We start from the raw sequence: 21,981 nt of genomic DNA, 5'->3' as shown, positions 1-21,981 counted from the left end.
TATGGCCAGACCCTGCATAGGGGCTGGAGCCTGAACCACAGCAGCTGCCTGCCCCCTCACTACCCTCATACCTGATCCTAAGTTGAAGTTCTTCTACGTCCCCCTGCCATATTATAGGGGGGTTGGAGGATCTTGTCTCAGAACTGAGTAAATATGCTAATTATGTTAAACCCATTTTTCATATTTTTTTTTTCTTTTTATCAGTGCCCATAGAATATAGCAGTAAGAAACATAACAAACAGATGATGCCTGAGGATACTTCATAAGATGAATCAATGCCTATTTCAAATACCCTTCTTCTAAAGAATAGTCTCCTTCATATTATCAAAAGCAACTTGCTGGGTTTGATTGACCTTTGCTTTGACACAATGCAGCAGTTGTTACCTAATACACCTGAATCCAAGACAACTTAGTTTAAGATGACCGCCCCCCCAAATAATTAGATTAATATACATGAAAAATCATATAATTTCTATAATTTCCTATGTATAGAATGTAATATTTGGAGGGTCATATTAAATTTTTCCCTCCTAAAGCAGCAGTGGGAGGGAAGGGACCAGACTCTGACAATTTTTCTTCCTGTGCCTTCCACTTGTCATTCTTGCCTTCCCCACCTGCTGTAGTGGCTGCACCCTTCTTCTCCATACTCCTGCTGCTGCTTCTTTTCTGGGTGGCAGTAGCTCTGGCTCTGGAGCAGTCAGCAGTGGTCCCAGCCCCATCCAGGGAAAAGCAGTGGTGGCAGCTCCACGCCCAGCCAGGTTGGGACCAGACGGTCTGGAGCTGAAGGTGAGTGGGAGGAGAGGCGGTAGGGCAAAGGCCAAGTAACCAGGTAGGGGACAGGCTACATGGTCACTTCCAACAACCACACGCAGGTTTCCATGTGCACTCTCCCACCTTTCACATGAGCAGCCCTGAACTGGTGCGAGTAGTTGCTCAGCTCCGGATCTGGTCTAGTACCTTGGGCAGGATCTGTTGCTGAGCCACCGCCTGCTGTTGGCTGGTACTTAAATCTCGGGTGAGGCTTTTTTTTCCCCTCAGGGTGATTGTGTTTGGAAAAACCTTGTTTTCGATTTGAGTAAATATGGTATGTTCTTATATTCTTATGGTCATTGCTATATGCACCTTGGACCAGATTCTCAGGTCTTGTCAAGATACTCAAAACAAAGAGAAGTCAGAGAAGGTGCAGATATACAGCTTTTGCAACAAGGTTTCAGTACTAAAGGGGGAAATGTTTCATGGGAGGCAGGTCCTCTGTGTTCTGTAAATAGCCCTAATGTGTTATGTGTGTGCTTGCTCTTTCCTGAAACAGAGCCCAGTCCAGTTTTTGCCATCCAGGCCATGAATATCAGCACAGATCAAGTGAATTTAACCTGGAAGAACAATGATTCAGCTGCTCATGACTATACCTATGAGATAGAGATTTTCAAAGATGGAAATTCAACTCTCCGGACTGAGAGAACCCAAATCACGGGAGCTGTAATTACAGGTTTAGAACCTGGTACACTCTATAACTTCACAATATATCCACTAGCACCAGATAACACAACTAAAGGAGATGGAAATTCTGTGACCGTCTACACCAGTAAGTCGTAGAAACTCGCCCTGTAGCTTGCTTGCTATTAAATGCATCCAGTCTTTTCTTCCCATGCTCCTTTATGGTTAAAGAAATATGCATGCAGTTATGTTCCAAAGCTGCTGTATATTAATCTTTTTGCCTTTGTCATACCAAAAAGATTACAGTTCCATTAGAATAAAAGTTTGGTTATGAAATACTGAGGGATAACCACAGTACATATGAGAAATTAGCTCATTATTCAAAGCCCTGTTCCCATATCTTGAGTATGGTGTGTAGGTCTGGCCACTCCATCTCAAAAAGGGTATACTAGAACTAGAAAAGTAGAGAAAATGGCAAAACAGATGTAGAACGTGGCTTCCATATATGGAGATGCTAAAAAGGCTGGAACTCTCCAACTTGGAAGAGATAGCTGAGGGGGAATCTAATAAGAGTCTTTACAATCTTGAGTGTTGTGGAAAATGTATGAGTAACAGTTGTGTACTGTGTCTTGTGATAGTAGCACTAGAGGCAGCCGATGAAATTATTAGGAAAGAAAATTGAAGATTTTGTTTTCCACACTACCTTTTTAAGACATGAATTCCTTTCCATGGGATATCATGGAGGCTAATAGTATGCTGCATTTACTCAAATCTGAGATGACCCTGAATTTAGAGACAACCCACCAGTTGTTAGATTCTAAACATGGAAAATGTAAAAATATCTCATAATGTGTCAGGTATAGAATCTTTTTTTGTCTTTAATTCTTCCTCCTTACTGCTGCAGGAGGAGGCAGTAGTGGGATGCAGGTGGTATGGGGAGGTCTTAGCAGGTTGCCATCTGTGCCTTCCACCTGGAGTGTCAGCTAAACCTTTCCCCTGCCCCCCTCCCCTCCTGTCACTTTTACCCCTTTTCCCCACAGCCTCTGTTCCCAGCTTCTCCCCCACTTATTCTTGCTCTGTGCTCGCAGTCTCTATCCCCATTCTAGCCTGGGGCACTGAGAACAAGCCTGGCCCAGCCCTTGTAGCAGCCATGGAGGCTGTGCACCGCTGCTATGGGGCTGGACTGGGACAGTGCTCAGTGCCCCATACTGTGGTATATATAGAGGCTGATGGTGTGGAGCAAGGGTAAACGAGTAAGGGAGAGGGGATCAGGAGAACAGAGGTGGTGGGGTAGGGGTTTGGGCAGCAGGGAAAGAGGTGGCAGGTGGGAGAGCAGCATGGAGAAGCAATGCAGGGTGGAGGGGAGTTTGGGGCAGGCAGCAGCTGAAGCTACGGCCAGACCCTGAGCCTGAACCACTGCAGCTGCCTGCCCCCTCACTGTCCTCATATTGGTTTCTAAATTAAGATCCTCCCCGCCCCCCCGCCATTTTATATTAGGAGGCATCTCTTAGAATTGAGTAAATATGGCAAGCGTGTAGAATAAAAAGGGGTGCGGGGGGTGGAGGATCAGCCAAATTTATGAAAAATGGGTTCCTCAGGGCCTATTGAATGTAGCAGTGAAGAACATGATGTTATCTGAGGATACTTTATTTGGTGACACATTAGGATGCCAGTATGGATAAATACCTATTTCCAAAATTCTTCTAAAGAATCAGCTCCTAGACATTGTTAGAAGCAAGATGCTGGGTTTGATGGACCTTTGTTCTGACTCAATACAACAGTTGTTACTGAATATACAAAAATCCAAGTCAACATTGAATTTAAAATGCCTCCACCCCACAGTTGTTAGATTAATATACATGGAAAATTGTAACATTTCTATAATTTCTCATGTATAGAAGATGATCATTGGAGGGTCATATTACACTTGTTCCCCTAAAGCAATGGTGGGTAGAAAGGTAACAGACTGCTCCTTGCCTTATTTGTCCCTGTGCTTGAGTCTGCCATCTGTCTCTTCTCTTCCCCATCCTGATGGTGGCTGAAGTGTTTCACTCCCTACTCCCTGCTACGACTTCATTTCTGGGTGGCAGCAACAGGCAGCAGTGGTCCCAGCCCCATTCAGGGAAAAGCAATGGTGGCAGCTCCAGGCCCCATCAGATGGGGCTAGAAGGGCTGGAGCTGCAGGTTATGGTAAGCAGGGGAAGGGGAGATAGGGATAACAGCAAGTAACCAGGCCGGGCCAGGCTACATGGTCTCTCCCACCAAGTACAGCACACGTTTCCATGTGCACCCTCCTGCTTTCGCATGAGCTACCCCGGACTGGGGCAAGTAGTTGCTCAACTCCGACTTTGGCCCCCAGTCTTGGGCAGGATCTGTTGCTGAGCCACCAGCTGCCTTTGGCTGGTACTTAAATCTTGGGTGTGGCTTTTTTTTTCTCTCAGGGTGATTGTGTTCGGAAAAAACCTTGTTTTCGATTTGAGTAAATATGGTATGTTCGTATATTCTTATGGTCATTTCTATATGCACCTTGGACCATATCCTCGGGTCTTGTCAAGTTATTCAAAACAAGGAGAGGTCAGAGAAGGTGTACATATACAGCTTTTGCAACAAGGTTTCAGCACTAAAGGGGGAAATGTTTCATGGGAGGCAGGTCCTCCGTGTTCTGTAAATAGCCCTAATGTGTTATGTGTGTGCTTGCTCTTTCCTGAAACAGAGCCCAGTCCAGTTTCTGCCATCCAGGCCATGACTATCAGTACAGATCAAGTGAATTTAACTTGGAAGAACAATGATTCAGCTGCTCATGACTATACCTATGAAATAGAGATTTTCAAAGATGGAAATTCAACTCCCCGGACTGAGAGAACCCAAATCATGGGAGCTGTAATTACAGGTTTAGAACCTGGTACACTCTATAACTTCACAATATATCCACTAGCACCAGATAACACAACTAAAGGAGATGGAAAATCCATGCCAGTCTACACCAGTAAGTCATAGAAACTCACCCTGTAGCTTGCTTGCTATTAAATACATCCAGTCTTTTCTTCCCATATTCCTTTATGCTTGAATAAGTATGCATGCACTTAAGTTACAAAGGTGCTGTGTATAAAACTTCTTGCCGTTGTTCAGTGGTCTCCAGCTTTTTAAGGTTGCGGATCACCTGTGGAATTTAAAAGGAACCTAAGACCTACCTCCCCTCTTCCCCCCGCCCAGCAGGTAAGTCTGTGGGGAGAGAAGGGAGGAGAAAGGGCCAGTGGGGCACATAGAGGCCCCAGCCCTAGCTCCACTCCCTCCCTCCCCACTGGGACCTCAATCTCCCCCCGCCCTCTGCCCCAGTGACGCTGTGGGAGGGAGTGGGGCCAGGGCAGGGGCAAGCCCGCCATGTGCCCCCCAGATCTGCATGCGGGGTAGGGCAGGCTGGTGCCGGGGCAGCGCAGCGCTGTTCCTGGCAAGGGTGTTTGGTTGCACTGCGCTTGGACTGGGCGGTGGTGGTGGCAGTGCTGGAAGCGGGGATATGGGGAGCTACAGCTACCCCAAAATTCGCTATAGTGCCCCATGGCCCAAGCGCAGCACTACCAAACACCCCTGCCAGGAGTAGTGCCATGCTGACCCAGTCCTAGCCTACCCCGCCCCACCCCACCCTACCCTGTGTGTAGATCCAGGGGCATGCACCCCCTGTGCCCTCCTGGGATGTGTGCCCCCACCTCTCCCCACACCCCTGGGCAATCCACTTGCAGCTCCATCCTCCTGCCTGGCTCCTGTCTTGGCTCCACTCCCTACTTCACAGCTGCTGCGGCCACCTGCACTGCCCCACAGTTGGTGGGTGGCATGTGCCCCCCTGATCTGTGTGTGGCAGATGCATGTGACATCGGGCCACTCCTGGGCCAGCTGCAGCAGCAGCATCCACCTCTGCCAGGCACAGATGGGGGGGGGGGGGAAGGGAGGGGGCAGGGCACATGCTGCCTCAGGCCTCTGCCGGGGTGCACACAGTGGCGGAAGCCTCTCCCGAACCCTTAGATGAGCTGCCTGGGCTTGATCCTCCCACCACCCACCCAGCCACTCAGCTTATGGGCTCCTGCTGCATTCTGTCCCTCACTGTGGGGGCCTCAAGTTGGCTCCCACCCCTTCCCTTCCCTTCCCTTTCTCCACTGACTGACCTGCTCGGGTGGAAGCTGTGTGTTCATGCACATGCGTGCTCAGGCCCCTGAGCCCAGGATCGACTGCAAGAGGCTCTGGGTTGGTGACCACTGCCCTGGTTGTACCAAAAAGATTACAGTTCCATTAGAATAAAAGTTTGGTTATGAAATACTGAGGGATAACCACAATACATATGAGAAATTAGCTCAGTATTCAAAGCCCTGTTAAGTTTGTATCTTGAGTAGGGTGTGCAGTTCTGGCCACCCCATCTCAAAAAGGGTGTGAACTAGCGAAGAAGAAGAAAAAACTAGCGAAGAAGAAGAAAAAAATGGTGAAATAGATGCATAAAGTGGCTTCCATATAGGGAGATGCTAAAAGGAATAGCCCAACGGGAGCCAGGTTGGCAAGGCGTCGCAACTACCCCTGGAATGAGCACTTGCTACACAAGGCCTATTGAATATAGCAGTAAAGAATATAACCTACAGGTGGTGCCTAAGGATACTTCAGAAGATGGATCAACACCTATTGCAAATACTGTTCTAAAGAATCGGCTCCTTGACATTGTCAGAAGCAAGATGCTGGGTTTGATGGAATTATTGGTCTGACCCAGTGCAGTGGTTACTAAATGTACCTGAATTGAAGACTATTTTGAATTTAACACTACTGCCCCCAGTAATTAGATTCTGTACATGGAAAATTATAAAAATTGTATAGGAGGTAATTGTTGGAGGGTCCTTTTAACTTGTCCCCTTAAAGCAGTGGTGGAGGGCAAGGGGCCAGACTCTACCCCTTGCTGTGCCTGTGCCTGCCATTTGTCTCTTACCTTCCCCACCCCTTGTGGCAGCTGTACGCTCCCTACTCCCTGCTTCTGTTTATCTTCTGTGTGGCAGCTCTGGCTCTGGAGCAGTGATTAGTGGTCCCCTCCCTGTGCAGGGAAAAGCAGTGGTTGCAGCTCCAGGCCCAGCCAGGTTGAGGTCAGAGGGCCTGGAGCTGAAGGTAAGTGTGGGGAAGGAAGGTAGGGGAAGCAGGCCAAGTGACCAGGCGGAGGGCAGGTCACATGATCTCTCCTACCAAGCACACTACAAGTGTCCATACAAGTCCTCTCCCTTTTGCATGAGCTACCCCAAACTAGGGCAACTAGTGGTTCAACTTTAGCTTTGGCTTCAAGCCTGGGGCAGAATCTGGAGCTGAGCTACTGCTTGCCCTGGGCTGGTGCGTGAATCTCTGGTGAGGTTCTTCCCCACCCCCCCCATGCTTGTGGGGAGAAAATGTTGTTTTAGATATAAATAAATGCAGTATGTTCTTAAATTCTTATAGTCATTGTCATATGCTCCTTGGGCCAGAAATTTTGGATCTTGCCAAGCTGCTCAAATCAGAGATGTCAGAGAAGGTGCTCATAGACAGTCTTTCAGTAAGGTTTCAGCACTAAGGGGGAAGTGTTTTGTGGGAGGCAGCTCCTCTGAGTTCTGTGAATACAATTAATGTGTTACATGAAATGTGTTATATGAAAAGATTTTGCATCACCAAATTTCATGTGAGAAATATAGTCCCTAAAGTGGAGCCAGTGTCATATTTGTGACAGCATGGGTGTTTGGGTCTTGCCAAGTAGACTTGGCGCACACTTGAAAAGAGAGGTTTGTAGAAGGTGTACATAGGTCAGGGGTGGGCAAAATATGGCCAGCGGGCTGGATCCAGCCTGCCAGGTCATTCTATCCAGTCTGTGGGGCCCTTAAAAAAAATTTAGAAAATTAATATGTATTTATCTGTCCTTGGTTCCTGTCAAAGATGACAGGGACCAGGGGCAGTAGGACTCAGAGGAAGCCCTGGCGGGCTCCTGCAACAGCAGGGCCTGCCTGACCTGGCCCCCCCGCCCCCAGCTGGAAACTCCAGCAAGGGCTTCTGGTGTAGGACCATGTGGCTCCTCGTGGTTGCACCAGTGCAGGAAACTCAGGTGAGGGTCAGGGAAGGGCAGGGGAGGACCGGATGTAGGGAACATGCTGGTGCTGAGTGCAGCAGAAAAGCAGCCCCGCCCCATGGCCTGTGCTCCCTGCTGCAGCCACTCACAGCCCATGCAGAGCTGTCTGGAGCAGGCCCAGGCAGCCCCATGTGGGCTGCGAGCGGCTGCAGCACGGAATGCTGGCCACGGGGCGGGGGAGGGGCTGCTTTTCTCTGTGCCCAGCACCAGCTTGTAACCCGGCCTTGTGCCTGCTCCAGGCTCACCCGTCGGGGCTGCGCCGCAGCAGGAGCACCTATGGCCCCCCTGCTTGCCATGCTGTGCAGTCTTTGCTGCTGCTGCTGCCTGCCTGGAGCTTCTACACTGGGCAGCACAGAGGCAGCAGTGGCAGCCTCACCACAGCCTACCACGGTACGAGCTCTGGATGCGCAACAGCAACAAACACAGCCTGGCGCGGCAAGCAGGGGGTCGCTTTCCTTTGGGCCAAGCAGCTGCTGCCGCTGTGGCGCAACACTGATGAGCGAGCTCGGAGCTGGTGCAGGGCCCAGTCTGGCAGCAGGGGTGGGTTACAAGCTGGTGCTAAGCGTGGGGAAAAGTGGCCCCTCCCCCCCATGTGGCTGGCGCCCTGTGCTGCAGCTGCTCGCAGCCCACGTGAGGCTGCTTGTGTCTGCTCAGGACAGCCCTGCATGGGCTGTGAGTGGCTGCAGCAGGGAGCGCTAGCCTCAGAGCAGGGGTGGGGCCACTTTTCCCCTGTGCTCAGCACCAACTCGTTCCCTGCTGGGAAGTGCGGGGTTAGGGCTGTGTGCTATCCCCTGCCTGTACAGCAGGGCTGAGGAGGTGCAGGAGCATGGGGCCCACACTGGTGTCCTCGGGCCAGCGCTGGCCCCACAGACCCCTGCCAGGCTGTGATCCTCTCTGGGCCCTACCGGTGCTGGCCCTGACTCACTGGTCCCAAGACATTGGGACATTGGTCCCAGATGGTGACCAGGGGACGGGGCACCTTTCAAGGTGCAGGGCTATCCATGCAGCCCTCAACAGCTTGCCAAAACTGGGTTTACTGGCCCTCTGCCTGAAATAATTGCCCACCCCTGACATAGGCAGTGCCTCTAATGTCTACCAAAGACACATCAGCACTGACGGTGAAGAGAGTTTTGCTGGAAGCAAGTCCTCTGGGTTATGTTAAATGCAACTAATGTGTATGTGTATGCTTGGTTTTTCGTTAAACAGAGCCCAGTCCAGTTTTTGATATCCAACCCATAGATATCAGCACAGATCAAGTGAATTTAACCTGGAAGAACAATGATTCAGCTGCTCATAACTATACCTATGAGATAGAGATTTTCAAAGATGGAAATTCAACTCTCCGGACTGAGAGAACCCAAATCACGGGAGCTGTAATTACAGGTTTAGAACCTGGTACACTCTATAACTTCACAATATATCCACTAGCACCAGATAACACAACTAAAGGAGATGGAAATTCCGTGACCGTCTACACCAGTAAGTCATAGAAACTCACCCTGTAGCTTGCTTGCTATTTAATACATTCCCCTTTTCTTTTGGGCCCCCATCTACACCCTCTGTGCTCATGGACTTGTTTACATAAGAAAGGTACTGTAGATTATTGCAGTGCATTTGTTTGTATAATAAAGATTTATGTTTCCATTAAAAAAACATTTGGTACTGAAGACATTTTGCATCACCAAATTGCATGCAAGAAATATAGTCTCTAAAGTGGAGCCAGTGTCATATTTATGACAGTGCAGGTGTTTGGGTCTGGCCAAGTGGACTTAGCACACCTGAAAAGAGGTGGGAGAATATGTACATAGGCAGTGTCTCAGATGTCTACCAAAGAGACGACAGCAGTAATGGTGAAGAGAGTTCTGCCGGATGTAGGACCTCTGGGTTATGCTAAATTCAACTGATGTGTGTATGTGTGCTTTTTTTTCCCTTAAACAGAGCCCAGTCCAGTTTTTGGCATCCAGGCTATAGATATCAGCACAGATTATGTGACTTTAACGTGGAAGAACAACGATTCAGCTGCTGATAATTATATCTATGTGATAGAGATTTTCAAACATGGAACTTTAATGAATGAAACATTCTCAGAGAGAGCTGCTGTTGTTATTACTGGCTTAGAACCTGGTACATCTTACAACTTCACAGTATACCCGCTAGCATTGGATAACAAGACACGAGGTTACTCAGATTCTGCAAGTGTCTGTACAAGTATGTCATAAAAATTTATGCACATACCTTTTCTTCCTTGTCTTTTTTTGCTCCTTCTCTGTACACGGATTTGTTTATGTGCTGTATATTTTCATCTTGTCTTTACGTTTCTGCTATAATAGTTTGTCTTTGAAAACCTGTGAGGTCATTGGATTGACATATGAGAAACTGGCTCATTTTCCACTAAGCCTTCATTTCACATCTGCAGTTTGTGATGTGAACCCTCTCTTCCCCCTGCTCTGCAAACAGCACATTTCCTCTTAGTCTGTGCCCCCCACCCTCCGAATTTCCAGAACAGCCACTGTTTTCCCTCTGCCTTTGGTGGCTGTAAGAAGTGCAAATCATGGTACAAGTCTGACATTCAAAATAAACCTGAGAAGAGAGATGGGGAAATGATGGCTTATTTCTTCCTTTAAATTCAGCATGAAGTGCTCAATTTAGTTTAACTACTACTTAGTGCAGCCTGGGTATTCTGAAGGGACTATATTGAAAGCTGTTAGGCACCTAAAGGGATGCAAAATTCATCTGAGGGCAAGATGAGGGGCTTGGGCCTGTTCTGTGAACCAGATTGGGCCCACAGTCCTGCCTCAGGTGTTAGAACTAGCCCACAGGCCAGGCCAGAACAGGTGCCTGATGTAGCACACAACTTGGACTGATGCCATGTGCTGCTTGCAGTGTGCACCCCTTGTGCAGCATGCACTGGGCCCAGCCCATTTGCAGCATGTGTTGCATGTGGTGTCTGCACCGAATTGGCCTTGTGGGTTGGCTTTAGCACATGGGGCCAGTCTGTGGGCCTGGTTAAGACTGGCCTTGGATCCAGCATGTGGGACTGGTCCAGCACAGGTGCTGCATGCAGCATGTGCCCCCAACAGCGTGTAATGGTTCCAACTCCTGCACCATGTGCAGCCTGTGCCAGACAGTTTCCATGTGCCGTATACAGTGTATGAGGCATGGGCCAGTGTGTGCTGCATGTGGTATGCCAGTCTGATACCCCACAGGCAGCCCTGCAAGTCAGATGATAGGGCTCTGTGAACCATCTTTGACACCCCTGATGTAGCTGAATGCCAAATAGGATTTTCACGTGCACTATTGAAAGTCCTGTTAGGTGTCTATATCCATCTTTATTAAATTGCGCGCACGCGCACACACACACACGCGCGCACACACACACACACACACACACACACACACCTTTGTCATCTAGAGAGTGCTGAAGTGCAAAGACATTGTTCTATTCCCTACAGTTGGCAAACTTGGCCCATTGTTATGGAAATTCCTCTGCCAATTTTATACCAACAAGAAAGTTACCACAGCCCGAAAAACTATTTTCAAAGTATTTTATATTGTGTAAATGCTGCAAAGCTGCTAAAAGGAGAGCTGAAGATATGTGATGTTTCACAGACATTTTAAGAAGAACTTCTGTCCCAATGATGTAAGTAGATTGCAGATAACCATACTGCTCCATCTTCTCCCTTTTTTGCAGATCCTGCACCACCGCGTGAATTTCATTGTGAACAAGTGATTAAAAAGCCTGAATTAAAACTAAATTGGATATGTCCTCTTGGCAGTAATACTGGCTTCAGCATAAAGCTATCTAATGGCACATTGACTAGTGAAAGTTCGGCTTCATCTTGTAAATCAGGACATGTAAATACAAGTATACAAAACTTAAATTATTACACCACATACTATATTAATATTACAACCAATTCATGTGGGAAATACAGCCTTCCAGAGCAAAGAACGTGTGCTACAAGTATTACTGGTGAGTATGAAAGTTTGAGGTGGGGGTTGGGAGGAAGTATATGGGCCACAAAAAAAAAAGAGTTAAAGATTTATAAAATCATGGAATCATAGAAAAGTAGAGTTGGAAGGGACCTTTGGAGGACATCTAGTCCAACCCCTGTCAGCCAGAGATCCCAATCCAAGCCATCCTATACAAATCCATTGTCTAACTGATTAGTAAAAGTACACAATCAACCCTGATGCAACCACAAGAAATAATACCTTATCTTGCCACAGGTAAGGTCAGGAGACAATGGTAGCCAGTATCTAATGGTAGCCTGCTACAAGGGTATTGAAATACAGTCGAGATCCCAGGAAGAGGACTACGTTTCTTCCCGCCCGCCCGCCCCTCCTCCCAACAGAGAAAGGAAAAAATCCCTGCAGTCTGTACCAGTCTGAGACCACATCTGGAGTATTGTGTCTAGTCTTGGGCCCCCCCGCTACAGAAAGGATGTAGACAAATTGAAGAGAGCTCAGTGGAAGGCAATGAAAATAGGGGCTGGTACACATGACTTCTGAGGAGAAGCTGAGGGAGTCTGGAGAAGGGAAGACTCAGAGGGATTTAATAGCAGCCTTCTACTACCTGGAGGATGGTTTAAAAGAGGATGCAGCTAGACTGTTCTCCATGGTGGTAGGTGACAGAACAAGAAGCAATGGTCTTGAGCATCAGCAAGGGAAGTTTAGATTAGGAAAAACTGTATCACTAGGAGGGTAGTAAAACACTGAAACAGATTACTCAGAGAGGTGATGGAATCTTCATCCTTGGAGATTTTTAAGACCTGGGTGGACAAAGCCTTGGCTGGGATGATCTAGTTGGGGGTGGTCCTATTTTGAGCAGAGGGTTGGACCAGATGACCTCCTGAGGTCCCTTCTGACCCAAATTTTTTATCATTCTGTGACTGTAAGGTAGAATTCTTTCCTGGCTCCAAATATTGCAGTCATATTTGGGGTCTGACCTTGAGTGGAGGGGCAAGACCCTCTAGCCAGGAACCTCTGGGTGTACATCTCAGCAAAGGCATTGTCACATCCCAGTCAAAATCCCCAGCCGTGGCTGCTGCCAACACCTAATATTTCTGAGGAAGGTGAAAAAAGCCTCTGACATGTAGCAACAGAATGGGAAAATATTTCTTTCTAGTTCCACGTGGCAGCCAACAAATCCGAGAAGCATGGGAAATCCCAAAGAGAGAGGATAGGCACAATGAAGAACTTGCAGTGTTATACAGTGAATCTGAAAATTCAAGTTATGAGTAAAATGCTTTATTTCCCTACAAATCCCATGTGAGCCACAAATGAAAAGTGTGTAGAGCCAGTATATATATGAAGTGTATAGAACAGGAGCAGGCAATTATTTCGGGCAGAGGGCTGCTTACTGAGTTTTGGCCATCTGTTGAGGGCTGCATGAGTAGTCCTGCCCCCTGGCTGCTATCTTGGGACCACAAGTCCCACACCCTAACCTCTGACCTTTGCCATCAGAAGTTCCTCCCCTTGCCTCCCTCCCCTTGCCCCTGGAACTACTCCTTAGGGGAGAAAAACCCAAATTATATACTAAAAATCAAACACCCATAATAATATATTTTCATTTAATTTAAAAAAAAAATGTCCTGATTTGTGTGCATTTGTGCTGTATATGTAGAAGTGATTGCATAATAGCTCAAAATGCAGTCTTACTTGTATTTAGTGTTGGGCGTGCAGGATTGGTGGGGGAAGTATCGATGGGTGGGTGGATGGGTGTGAGGTTTGTGGGGAGCTGTGGGTGGGTATGGGGGTTTGTGTGGATGTGTGTGTGGGTATGGGAGCATGGTGCAGAGCGGCCAGAGAATGGGTAGGAAAGTGGGGAAAGCGGTGGCAGGGGCTGAGGGGAGGTGAAGCGAGCGGGAGTGTGGGACATGCACTGGTGTCCCAGGGCCAGTGCCAGCGGGGCCCAGAGTGGGGCGGCAGGAGAGCAGGGTGTGGGCTGGGAGGGGTTTATGGAGCGGAGCTGGGCTCTGTCAGCAGAGAAAGGGGGGGAACCCACTTGGTTCCATAGAACCCCTGCTGGCTGGGACCCTGTGCTCCTGCCACCCCGTTCTGGGCCTGTGGGCGCTGGCCCAGGTCATGAGCATGGACCCTGTGCTCCTGCCCAGCTGTCACTGTCTTCTGCCCGCCTGCTCGCTCCTAATCCCCTCCTCCCCAGCCGGGTGCAGAACAAACTGCTGCTCAGCATGGGGGAAAAGTAGCCTCTCCCCATCCCCATGGCTGGTGCTTCCTGGTGCAGCCACATGGAACTGTTCTGTCTCTCCACCATGTTGCTGCTGCCCTTTGGGGCAGTGGTGGCAGCAGAGAGCAGGTATAGGCATCCCTGTGTGGGCTGCAAGTGACTGCACCAGGGGGTACCGGCAGTGGGATGCGGAGGGGCTGCTTTTCTCCCGTGCTGAGCAGCAGTTTGTTCTGTGCCCTTGCTGCTCAGCCTGGGCCCTGCGCTGGCTCTGCACTTACCCATCGGTGTTGAGTAGCAGCCGCTGGGCACAAACTGCTGCTCGGGGCCTAGGAAAGTGGCCACTGTCCTTGCTCCTGCCAGGCAGTGTTTGCTGTGGTCGCCCAGAGCTTGTGCCACATTAGGCTGTGGTGCGGCTCCTTCACCACCACTTCTGTGCTGCCCAGTGCAGCAGAGGTGGCTGTGTGGAGCACCTGCACTGGCCAGCTCACAAGTGACGGTGCTTACCATGGGAGAAAAGCAGCTCCTCTGCCTCCTGCTGCTGGTGCTCCCTGATGCAGCTGCTTGCAGCCCACATGGGTCTGCCTTTGCCTGCTCTCCACTGCCACTGCTGCCCCATGGGGCAGCCCAGAGGCAGCAGTGATGCAGCGGAGACACAGAACAGGCTCGCATAGTGTCTGGATGGCTGCACCAGGAAGTGCTGGCACAGAGAGGAGGAGGGGCTGCTTTTCTCCCCCTCTGAGCACCAATTTATTCCATGCACCCACTGCTCAGCCCAGATGGGCGAGCGTGGGGTTGGGGCTGCATGCACTCATCCCTGCCTGTACTGTGGGGCTGGGGCAGGGTGGACTAGGAGCAAGCAGGTGCATGGGAGCCAGCGACAGCTGAGCGGGAGCTCAGGACCCACACCTGCACTGTAGGGAGATAGGGTGGGTGGGGCAGGGGGCAGGCAGCTGTGCTCTGCCCCAACCCACCATCCCTGTCACCTCTGCACTCTATGCCTCTTCCCTCCCGCCTGCAGCCTTGGGCCCCATCTGCCCCTACCAGCACTGAAATGGGGTTGGGTTGTGGCCATGCTTCACACCCCTGGTTGGAGTGAGAACAGAGTTTGCCAGCACAGAGCAAGGGTAAGCAGCAGGGAGGGTAGGGTCTGTTGGAGGAGTAGAGGATGTCAGAGTGGGAGTGGGGGGAGGCTGTGGGACCTGAGACTGCAGAGAGGGAGCAGAAGTTGCATGGTTGGAGATGGAGGAGGGAAGGAGAGGCAAGAGCCTGATGCTGTGGGGTGGGGGGGCACAGATGGTGTGGGACAAGCTGTCTGCCGATCTACTGCCTTCCTCACCACCTGCCCCCCTGGCATTGCTTTTCCCATTGCAGTGGTGGTACAGATGAATGTAAGATGATACTCCAATAATTAGATTATATAGATAAAATATATATAAATTTGTTATAATATTCTATCTATAGAATCTAATTATTGGGGGAGTGAACTTAAATTCAGGGTTGTCTTGGATTTAGGTAAGTGTGGCATATCTTGTGTATGCCCGTAAGTGCCACTGAAATATGCTGAATCATGGGGGGTTGTGCCCTATAGATAAGTTGCAGTAATATGAGACCATAGAAAATGATAGGCTTTCTCTTTAAGATTTTTTTTCAGGGCATTTGGAGAAAATAGACTTTTCAGCATATCATGCTTTCTCCATAGCAAACTTCTTTCTCCTTAATTTGTAGTAAGAGTCTAATTGATATTTTCTCTGCTTCTAGACCCTCCTGCTCCAAGTGCAGCCCCTACAATTACAGCCATTAATCACAGCTCGTTTAAAGTTTGGTTTAGTCCGTTTGAGTCTAAACATGGACCCTTAAAGGCCTATGCAGTCCTAATCACAACTGCTAATGGTAAGATGACATTATTACACTGTTCTGAGGTGATGCTATGACTTCCCAGGTGTGTGCTTCTGAAAATTGGACATCATCATGTGTGTATTCAACAGAATAGACTTTTTTTTTAAATGAACTCATAGCTTTGCACATTATTTTAGGGTCCTAACAGATGGTAAATAGAGAGAGGAAGTTACCCCTAATACTTGCAGTCACAATTCAAAAACTTAAGGGTGAAGTGGTGGCCCCAAACAATGTCACAACTCTTACTAATTTCATAAGGCCACAGTTGAGCTTCTGCCTAAAATATTCCAGCTCACACAGGCTTCTCAAAAGAGCAGGTTGCCACGGCGCCCTGTGTGCCACTTCCATATTCTTGTGCCTGTAACCCCAGCCACAAAAGTGCGTGGTGTCATTTGTTTTTCACAGAACGATTTTAGGGACTAGTAAAAAACTTCTGAACTTGGAATGTTTTGTCCATTTCTTCCCATCACCACCAACCCCCTTCCAAAAATATTATAATCAAATATAAAAGTAAATAAATAGGACTCCTCTCCAATTTTAAATTTGTTAACCATGGGTGGTTATCTTTATGGATGAAATGCAGGAATAGCACTGTTGGTGTCATGCTCAGGAACACTGAATGTAAGAAACTGCCTAGAGATTGATATGAACCTCTTTAAAAGGTCAAACCAAAGAAAATAATATAAATGGATAGCTACAGTGTTATTGGCTGTTGATTCAGAAAATTGGGGAGGTGGTTCTTTGCAATTTGATGTCAATTAAAATCTTGTTTCAGTCCTGAAAAAGCTTAAAGAAAGGCAGCCTATGCAGTACATTTTCCATGTGCAAGGTTTCTAATGACTTCCTTATCTAGGACAATGATCCTTCTACTTACTGTTTTAACAGTGAGCATGCATTTCCCAGCAGTTTGGGTGTAGGTCTTCCCTCTCTATTTTTGTTTAAATACATGTTCAGTAGAGAGTAGTAATGTAGCTGTATTCAGTTATACAACCCTGATGGTTATATACCAATGGTACTGGACTAGCTTCTTGGATTCCATTATTTACAGTCTGTGTTAATCAGCTGTTCCAAAATTGCTGTTTTAACATGGCGTCTTATCAACATGTTTGAATTTTTTTCATACGTTTCTAACTAGTAACATCAAATCAGGATTATATTTGAAGACTGTTCTCCCCTTTTTTTGACACACAGCCAAGGTAACAGTTTTTTCTAAGTGTGATTGAAACTGAAATAGAGAGCCAAATTTTTCAACTTCAGATTTATGCTTTACTGCAAAGGGAAAAATTAGGAAAAGGCATGGGTCAGTTAATAATATGGTACAGTTAATAACAACACAGCTACTTAACTTCCAAATACTATTAGCCTTATTGCACTACTACGTTTGGGGTAGGGTTCTGTTATTTGGGACAGTACTGTAATTCATTTATTATTGTTTTTCATCCATATCTCGAATATGATAATACAAAGCAAAGTGCATTTCCGAGGGGCTGTGTTCATTTTTTCTCTCTTATCCCAGGATCTTAAAAAGTCAGTGAGAGCTTTGCTTTTGGTTTGGAGAGAAATGTAGAATCCAGCACAATCTACTTCTGTTGTATGCACACACCCAGCTTTACACCTCACTCCTGAAACAGCTTTTTGTAGTCAGTCTGTAATCTTTTTTAGAGATTGCACTAACACTATATTTTCTATAAGGAGAGGAGCAATTTTAAAACAGCAGTGAGTGGGGAGTGAGCTATGCCCTCCTCATAACACTTTGAACTTTTAACTGAGTATGCTATTGAGTTGTCTCTGGCAGCTAGCAGTTCAAACTACTTTGATACCACAGAGTTTTTACATGCCTCATTTCTATAATCTGCCTTAAAATTCTAGGATTTAGTCTTTCCTTGACAGAATCATGGAGCAGAAACAGGGAGAAATAGCCTAATGGACTTAAACAATCTGGCTTCTTGTTTGATGAGGCTTATTTATTCCGTGTTACCACTTCACCCTGGAATATTGCATCATTAGATTAAAATGATGTTTGATTTGGTTTGAAACATGCTTGAATGACATAAAAGTATTGCTGTCATCAAGCATTAGGAGTCTAGCTGTCACAGTAAATAGTTCTTCTGAGTCTTCTGGGGAAAAAATGTCTAGTTCCCTATAAGCTCCCATTTGATATAATGTTGACTGTTGCTTATAATCATTCACAACAGCCAGTAAAGATGATAAAAACAGCGCTCAAAATTCTGCCTATTGAGATTTTATGTGCTGAAGGCCTTGCCCTCTAAGAGGTGGTCCTCACTAGAAAACAAGGTCATATTTATTAACAGACTGCTTCTCAAGATCATGTTCTGACTCATTGTGAAACACCATTTTGTGGGCAATAAACTAGGCACAGGTTGTGATGAATGTCCTGTTGGCTGGTTATGGGGACACTTCAGGTTTAATTAGTTGACACATTACCAAACTCAGTTTGCCCCTTTCAAAACAGTCTAATGGTTTTAACACACTATACTTGTTCAAATGCCTTCTCGAGTTCTTGTTCTAACCTGACAATCTGTCCAGTGAATCACTGGATTCTCTGTATCGACAATTTCATTATGAGTTGTCTTTTGTGGACTAGTTGATGTTTGCAACATCCGATCTGCCACACACATTACAATTGAAAAAAAAAGGGTATTAAAACAGCCAGTGACTTTTTCTGAGAGCAAAAGCAGTTAAAATAAATTGCTTTACAGTAAAAAGAGTAGAGTGTTCTCAGACTTTAATTTTAATCCTAGTACCCTAGGAATAGTCAGAATCTTATTCAATATTTTACTATAGGTGCCCTCTCAGTTATGTTGTTTTTACAGAAATGTAATACTTGATGTATATGTTGTCTCTTGTCTTTCAGAAGATAACAAGCCTTCAAAAAATAACCTGAACTTCACATACAATGACTTCATGGCAGAGAAAACAAATACCTATGTAACATACGTTATGATCATTGAACATACAAGGGCTTCTCCCTCAGTCTCCAAAAGTCAGTCTTACACAGTTGTAGTAGGAAATACAAACACCACACTTTCTTATTACAATGGACCACTGAAGCCCCTTGGTTTATACAGGTATTTATTTCAATTTATTATTTTATTTCCCTTGTATACATATGAAGTCTAAATAGTTATCTGATCATAAATATTGCTTGCTAGGATTGAGTGGTTAACATAATCTAATACAACTATTACATTTCTTTCTCTTCTCCCCAGGGCTTCTGTTGCAGGTTTTACTGATATTACCTATGCCAATAATAAAACCGGACCTATTGTCAAAGAGAGGAGCTATGTATCATTCACACCTTATTCTGGAGTATTTCAAGTACCCCAGGATCCAGGTACCGCTAAAATAAAATAGTGGACTGCCTAGATCCTAAATATTTGGTCTAGATGTGTTTAGGAAAACACTTTCTGATTTCAATGTAGAGAGGAAAGGGTCTGTTTTGTAATGTTTTTGTTTTGTAATCTTTAAGTATACAGTTCATCAGCTCCACATAAATTCTTGTTTATTCCTTGTCAGTTTTTTGGATCTCAAGTATATTTTAACAATCATTTCCTTCCTTATAGTGGCAGGACATTGTTTAGCTAAACTGTCTTTAGCTTTAAGAACAGATTAGACATGTGCTTGTCTGGGACAGTTTGGATAGGAAAGATCCTGCCTTGAGCAGGAGGTTAGACTAGATGAACTCCTGTGGTCCCTTCTAGCCTTACTTTTTCTATGATTGCTTATAGGGATTCCTCACAAGGATCTTGTGAGGAATCTTCTTCGCAGGGATATTATTTTACAGATTTTTCAACACTGATACTAAAGCATAAAATGATATAGATGGATTGAGACCTACTGTCTCTTGGGTCCCAGTACTCAATTAGAATGCAATTACAATTTTAGCTGAGAGATGGTACAGAAACATTGCTTTTTTTAGTTATTGGTGCACTAGAAGTCTGCCCATTCTGTAAGGGTAGTTTTTAGCATATAAAACTTAGTTTGCATGAGTAATAATTCACTTAATATTTTCTTACATATTTTCGCTTAAGCTCAGAACTGTTCTTTCTTTTTCTGGGTACAGTCTGTGAAATTATTTCAATCTGAACCTGAGGTAAGATGCACCTCAAACTATCTGATCAGCTCCTTTAGTACAATGGATTGTACACATTTTCACTTGGAGTTGAAATCCATGGCCAAAAATGAAGCCCCGAGTCTGAGAATTCTATGATTAAAGAAAAAATGGGTCAGCTTAAATCGTAGAAAATGAGGGTTGGAAGGGACCTCAGGAGGTTTATCTCATCCAGCTCCTTTCTCAAAGCAGGACCATCCCCAACTAGATATCCCAGACAAGGCTTTGTCTAGCTGGACCTTAAAAACCTCTAAAGATGGAGTTTCCACAGCCACTCTGAGTAACATGTTCCAGGGCTTTACTACTGTCCTCTTGAGAGAGTTTTTCCTAATATCTAACCTAACCTAAACTTCCCTTGTTCCAACTTGAGACCATTGCTCCTTGTTCTGTCATCTGCCACCACTAGGAACAGTTTAGCTCCATCCTCTTTGGAAACCACCCTTCGGGCAGTTGAAGGCTGCTATTAAATCCCACCTCAGTCTTCTCTAATCTAGACTAAATAAGACCAGATCCCTCAGTCTCTTCTCAGAAGTCATGTGCCCCTGTCCCCAAACCATATTCTTTGCCCTCCACTAGGCTTTCTCCCATTTGTCCACATCTTTTCTGTCAGGGGGTGCCCAAAACTGAACATGGTACTCCAGATGTGGCCTTACCAGTGCTGAATAGAGGGGATTAATCACTTCCCTTGATCTGCTGGCATCACTCTTACCAATGCAGCCTTCTTGACAACAAGGGCATGCTGCTGACTCGTATTCATTTTATTGTTCACTGTAACCCCCAGGTCCTCTTCTGCAGAGCTGTGGCCCAGTCAATCAGTCCCCAGCCTGTACTGGTGCATGGGATTGTTCCATCCTAAGTGCAGGACTTTGCACTTATTCTTATTATCTCTATTTACAATGCCAGGAGCCTGGGCAACAAGCAGGACGAGCTTGTCCTCCTGCTCAGTGCAAAGAAATATGATGTCATTGGGATAACGGAGACCTGGTGGGACTCCACCCGTGACTGGACCACGGGTATAGAGGGCTATACCCTGTACAGGAGGGATCGTGTTGACAAAAGGGGCGGGGGTGTAGCTCTCTATGTGAAGGAAAGCTACATGTCCCTGCAAGCTGATGTTGGCGACCAGCATGGACAGCTAGAGACCCTCTGGGTAAAAATTCGTGGGGAATTCGGCACAGGGGACACAACGGTGGGAGTCTACTACAGACCTCCCACTCAAAGTCCCGAGCTTGACCAGGAGTTTGCCCGGGAACTGACTGAGGCCACTTGCTCCAGGACCTTGGTTGTCATGGATGACTTGAATTACCCGGACATCTTATGGGAAGATCACTCAGCTAAATCTGAGCGGGCGCAAAGCTTTCTCTCATGCGTGGATGACCTCTACCTGACCCAAGAGGTCTATGGGCCAACGAGAGGCAAAGCGCTGCTTGACCTGGTACTGGCTACGGGGGATGACCTAATCGGCGACCTAGTGATTGATGGGAAGTTGGGTGACAGCGACCACGAGCTGATCACCTTCACCATCCGCCGTAAAGCTGGCAAGTTGGTCAGCAACACAAGTCCTTGACTTCAGAAAAGCCGACTTTGACAAGCTCAAGAGGCTAGTCGGTCAGGCCCTCAGGGACCATGACCCCAGGGAGATGGGAGTTCAAGAAGAGTGGTTGCTTCTCAAGGAAGCGATCCTCAGTGCACAAGCTAAATCTATTCCAACACGGAGGAAAGGCAGCAAGAAGGCACAGCAGCCCCCCTGGCTCTCCAGAGACCTAGCGGACCTACTGTGGCTAAAAAGGAAAGCCTACAAAGGATGGAGGACAGGATTCACCTCCAAGGAGGATTACTCCGCGCTGGTCCAGTCCTGCAGGGAGCAAACCAGGAAAGCCAAGGCTGCAACTGAACTCCAACTAGCTTCAGGCATCAAGGACAACAAAAAGTCCTTTTTCAGATATGTGGGGAGCCAGAGGAAAAGCAAGGGCAATGTTGGACCCCTGCTAAACCAGATGGGGCAACTGACGCCCAGGAAAAAGCCAACCTATTAAATAGGTACTTTGTGTCAGTCTTTCATCAGTCACACGGGATGCCCATGCCTGCTATGGGACAGGGAAATCTGGGTGAGGGGGATCCCCTACCCTCCATCAATGCTGACCTCGTGAAGGAACACCTTGAGAAGCTGGATACCTTCAAGTCAGTTGGCCCTGACAACCTGCACCCCAGGGTACT

General features: G+C 46.9%; 1 protein-coding gene across 1 annotated transcript in view; it reads left to right on the top strand.

The window, feature by feature from the left end:
- Positions 1-21,981, top strand: part of PTPRJ (protein tyrosine phosphatase receptor type J) — a 136,656-nt gene that overhangs the window by 95,140 nt on the left and 19,535 nt on the right. The window contains exons 7-14 of the mRNA XM_090032529.1: positions 1,310-1,582; positions 4,148-4,420; positions 8,753-9,025; positions 9,485-9,754; positions 11,238-11,519; positions 15,495-15,626; positions 18,508-18,721; positions 18,863-18,987. Coding sequence (XP_089888655.1) covers positions 1,310-1,582; positions 4,148-4,420; positions 8,753-9,025; positions 9,485-9,754; positions 11,238-11,519; positions 15,495-15,626; positions 18,508-18,721; positions 18,863-18,987 — 1,842 coding nt within the window. The remainder of the gene's footprint in view (positions 1-1,309; positions 1,583-4,147; positions 4,421-8,752; positions 9,026-9,484; positions 9,755-11,237; positions 11,520-15,494; positions 15,627-18,507; positions 18,722-18,862; positions 18,988-21,981) is intronic.

The sequence above is a fragment of the Crocodylus siamensis genome, chromosome 2 (assembly GCF_052110815.1).
Source record: "Crocodylus siamensis isolate JL-2025a chromosome 2, ASM5211081v1, whole genome shotgun sequence".
NCBI classification, from domain to species: Eukaryota; Metazoa; Chordata; order Crocodylia; family Crocodylidae; genus Crocodylus; species Crocodylus siamensis.
The sequence above is the reverse complement of the archived record's forward strand: the minus strand, read 5'-3'. Positions and strand labels throughout refer to the sequence as shown.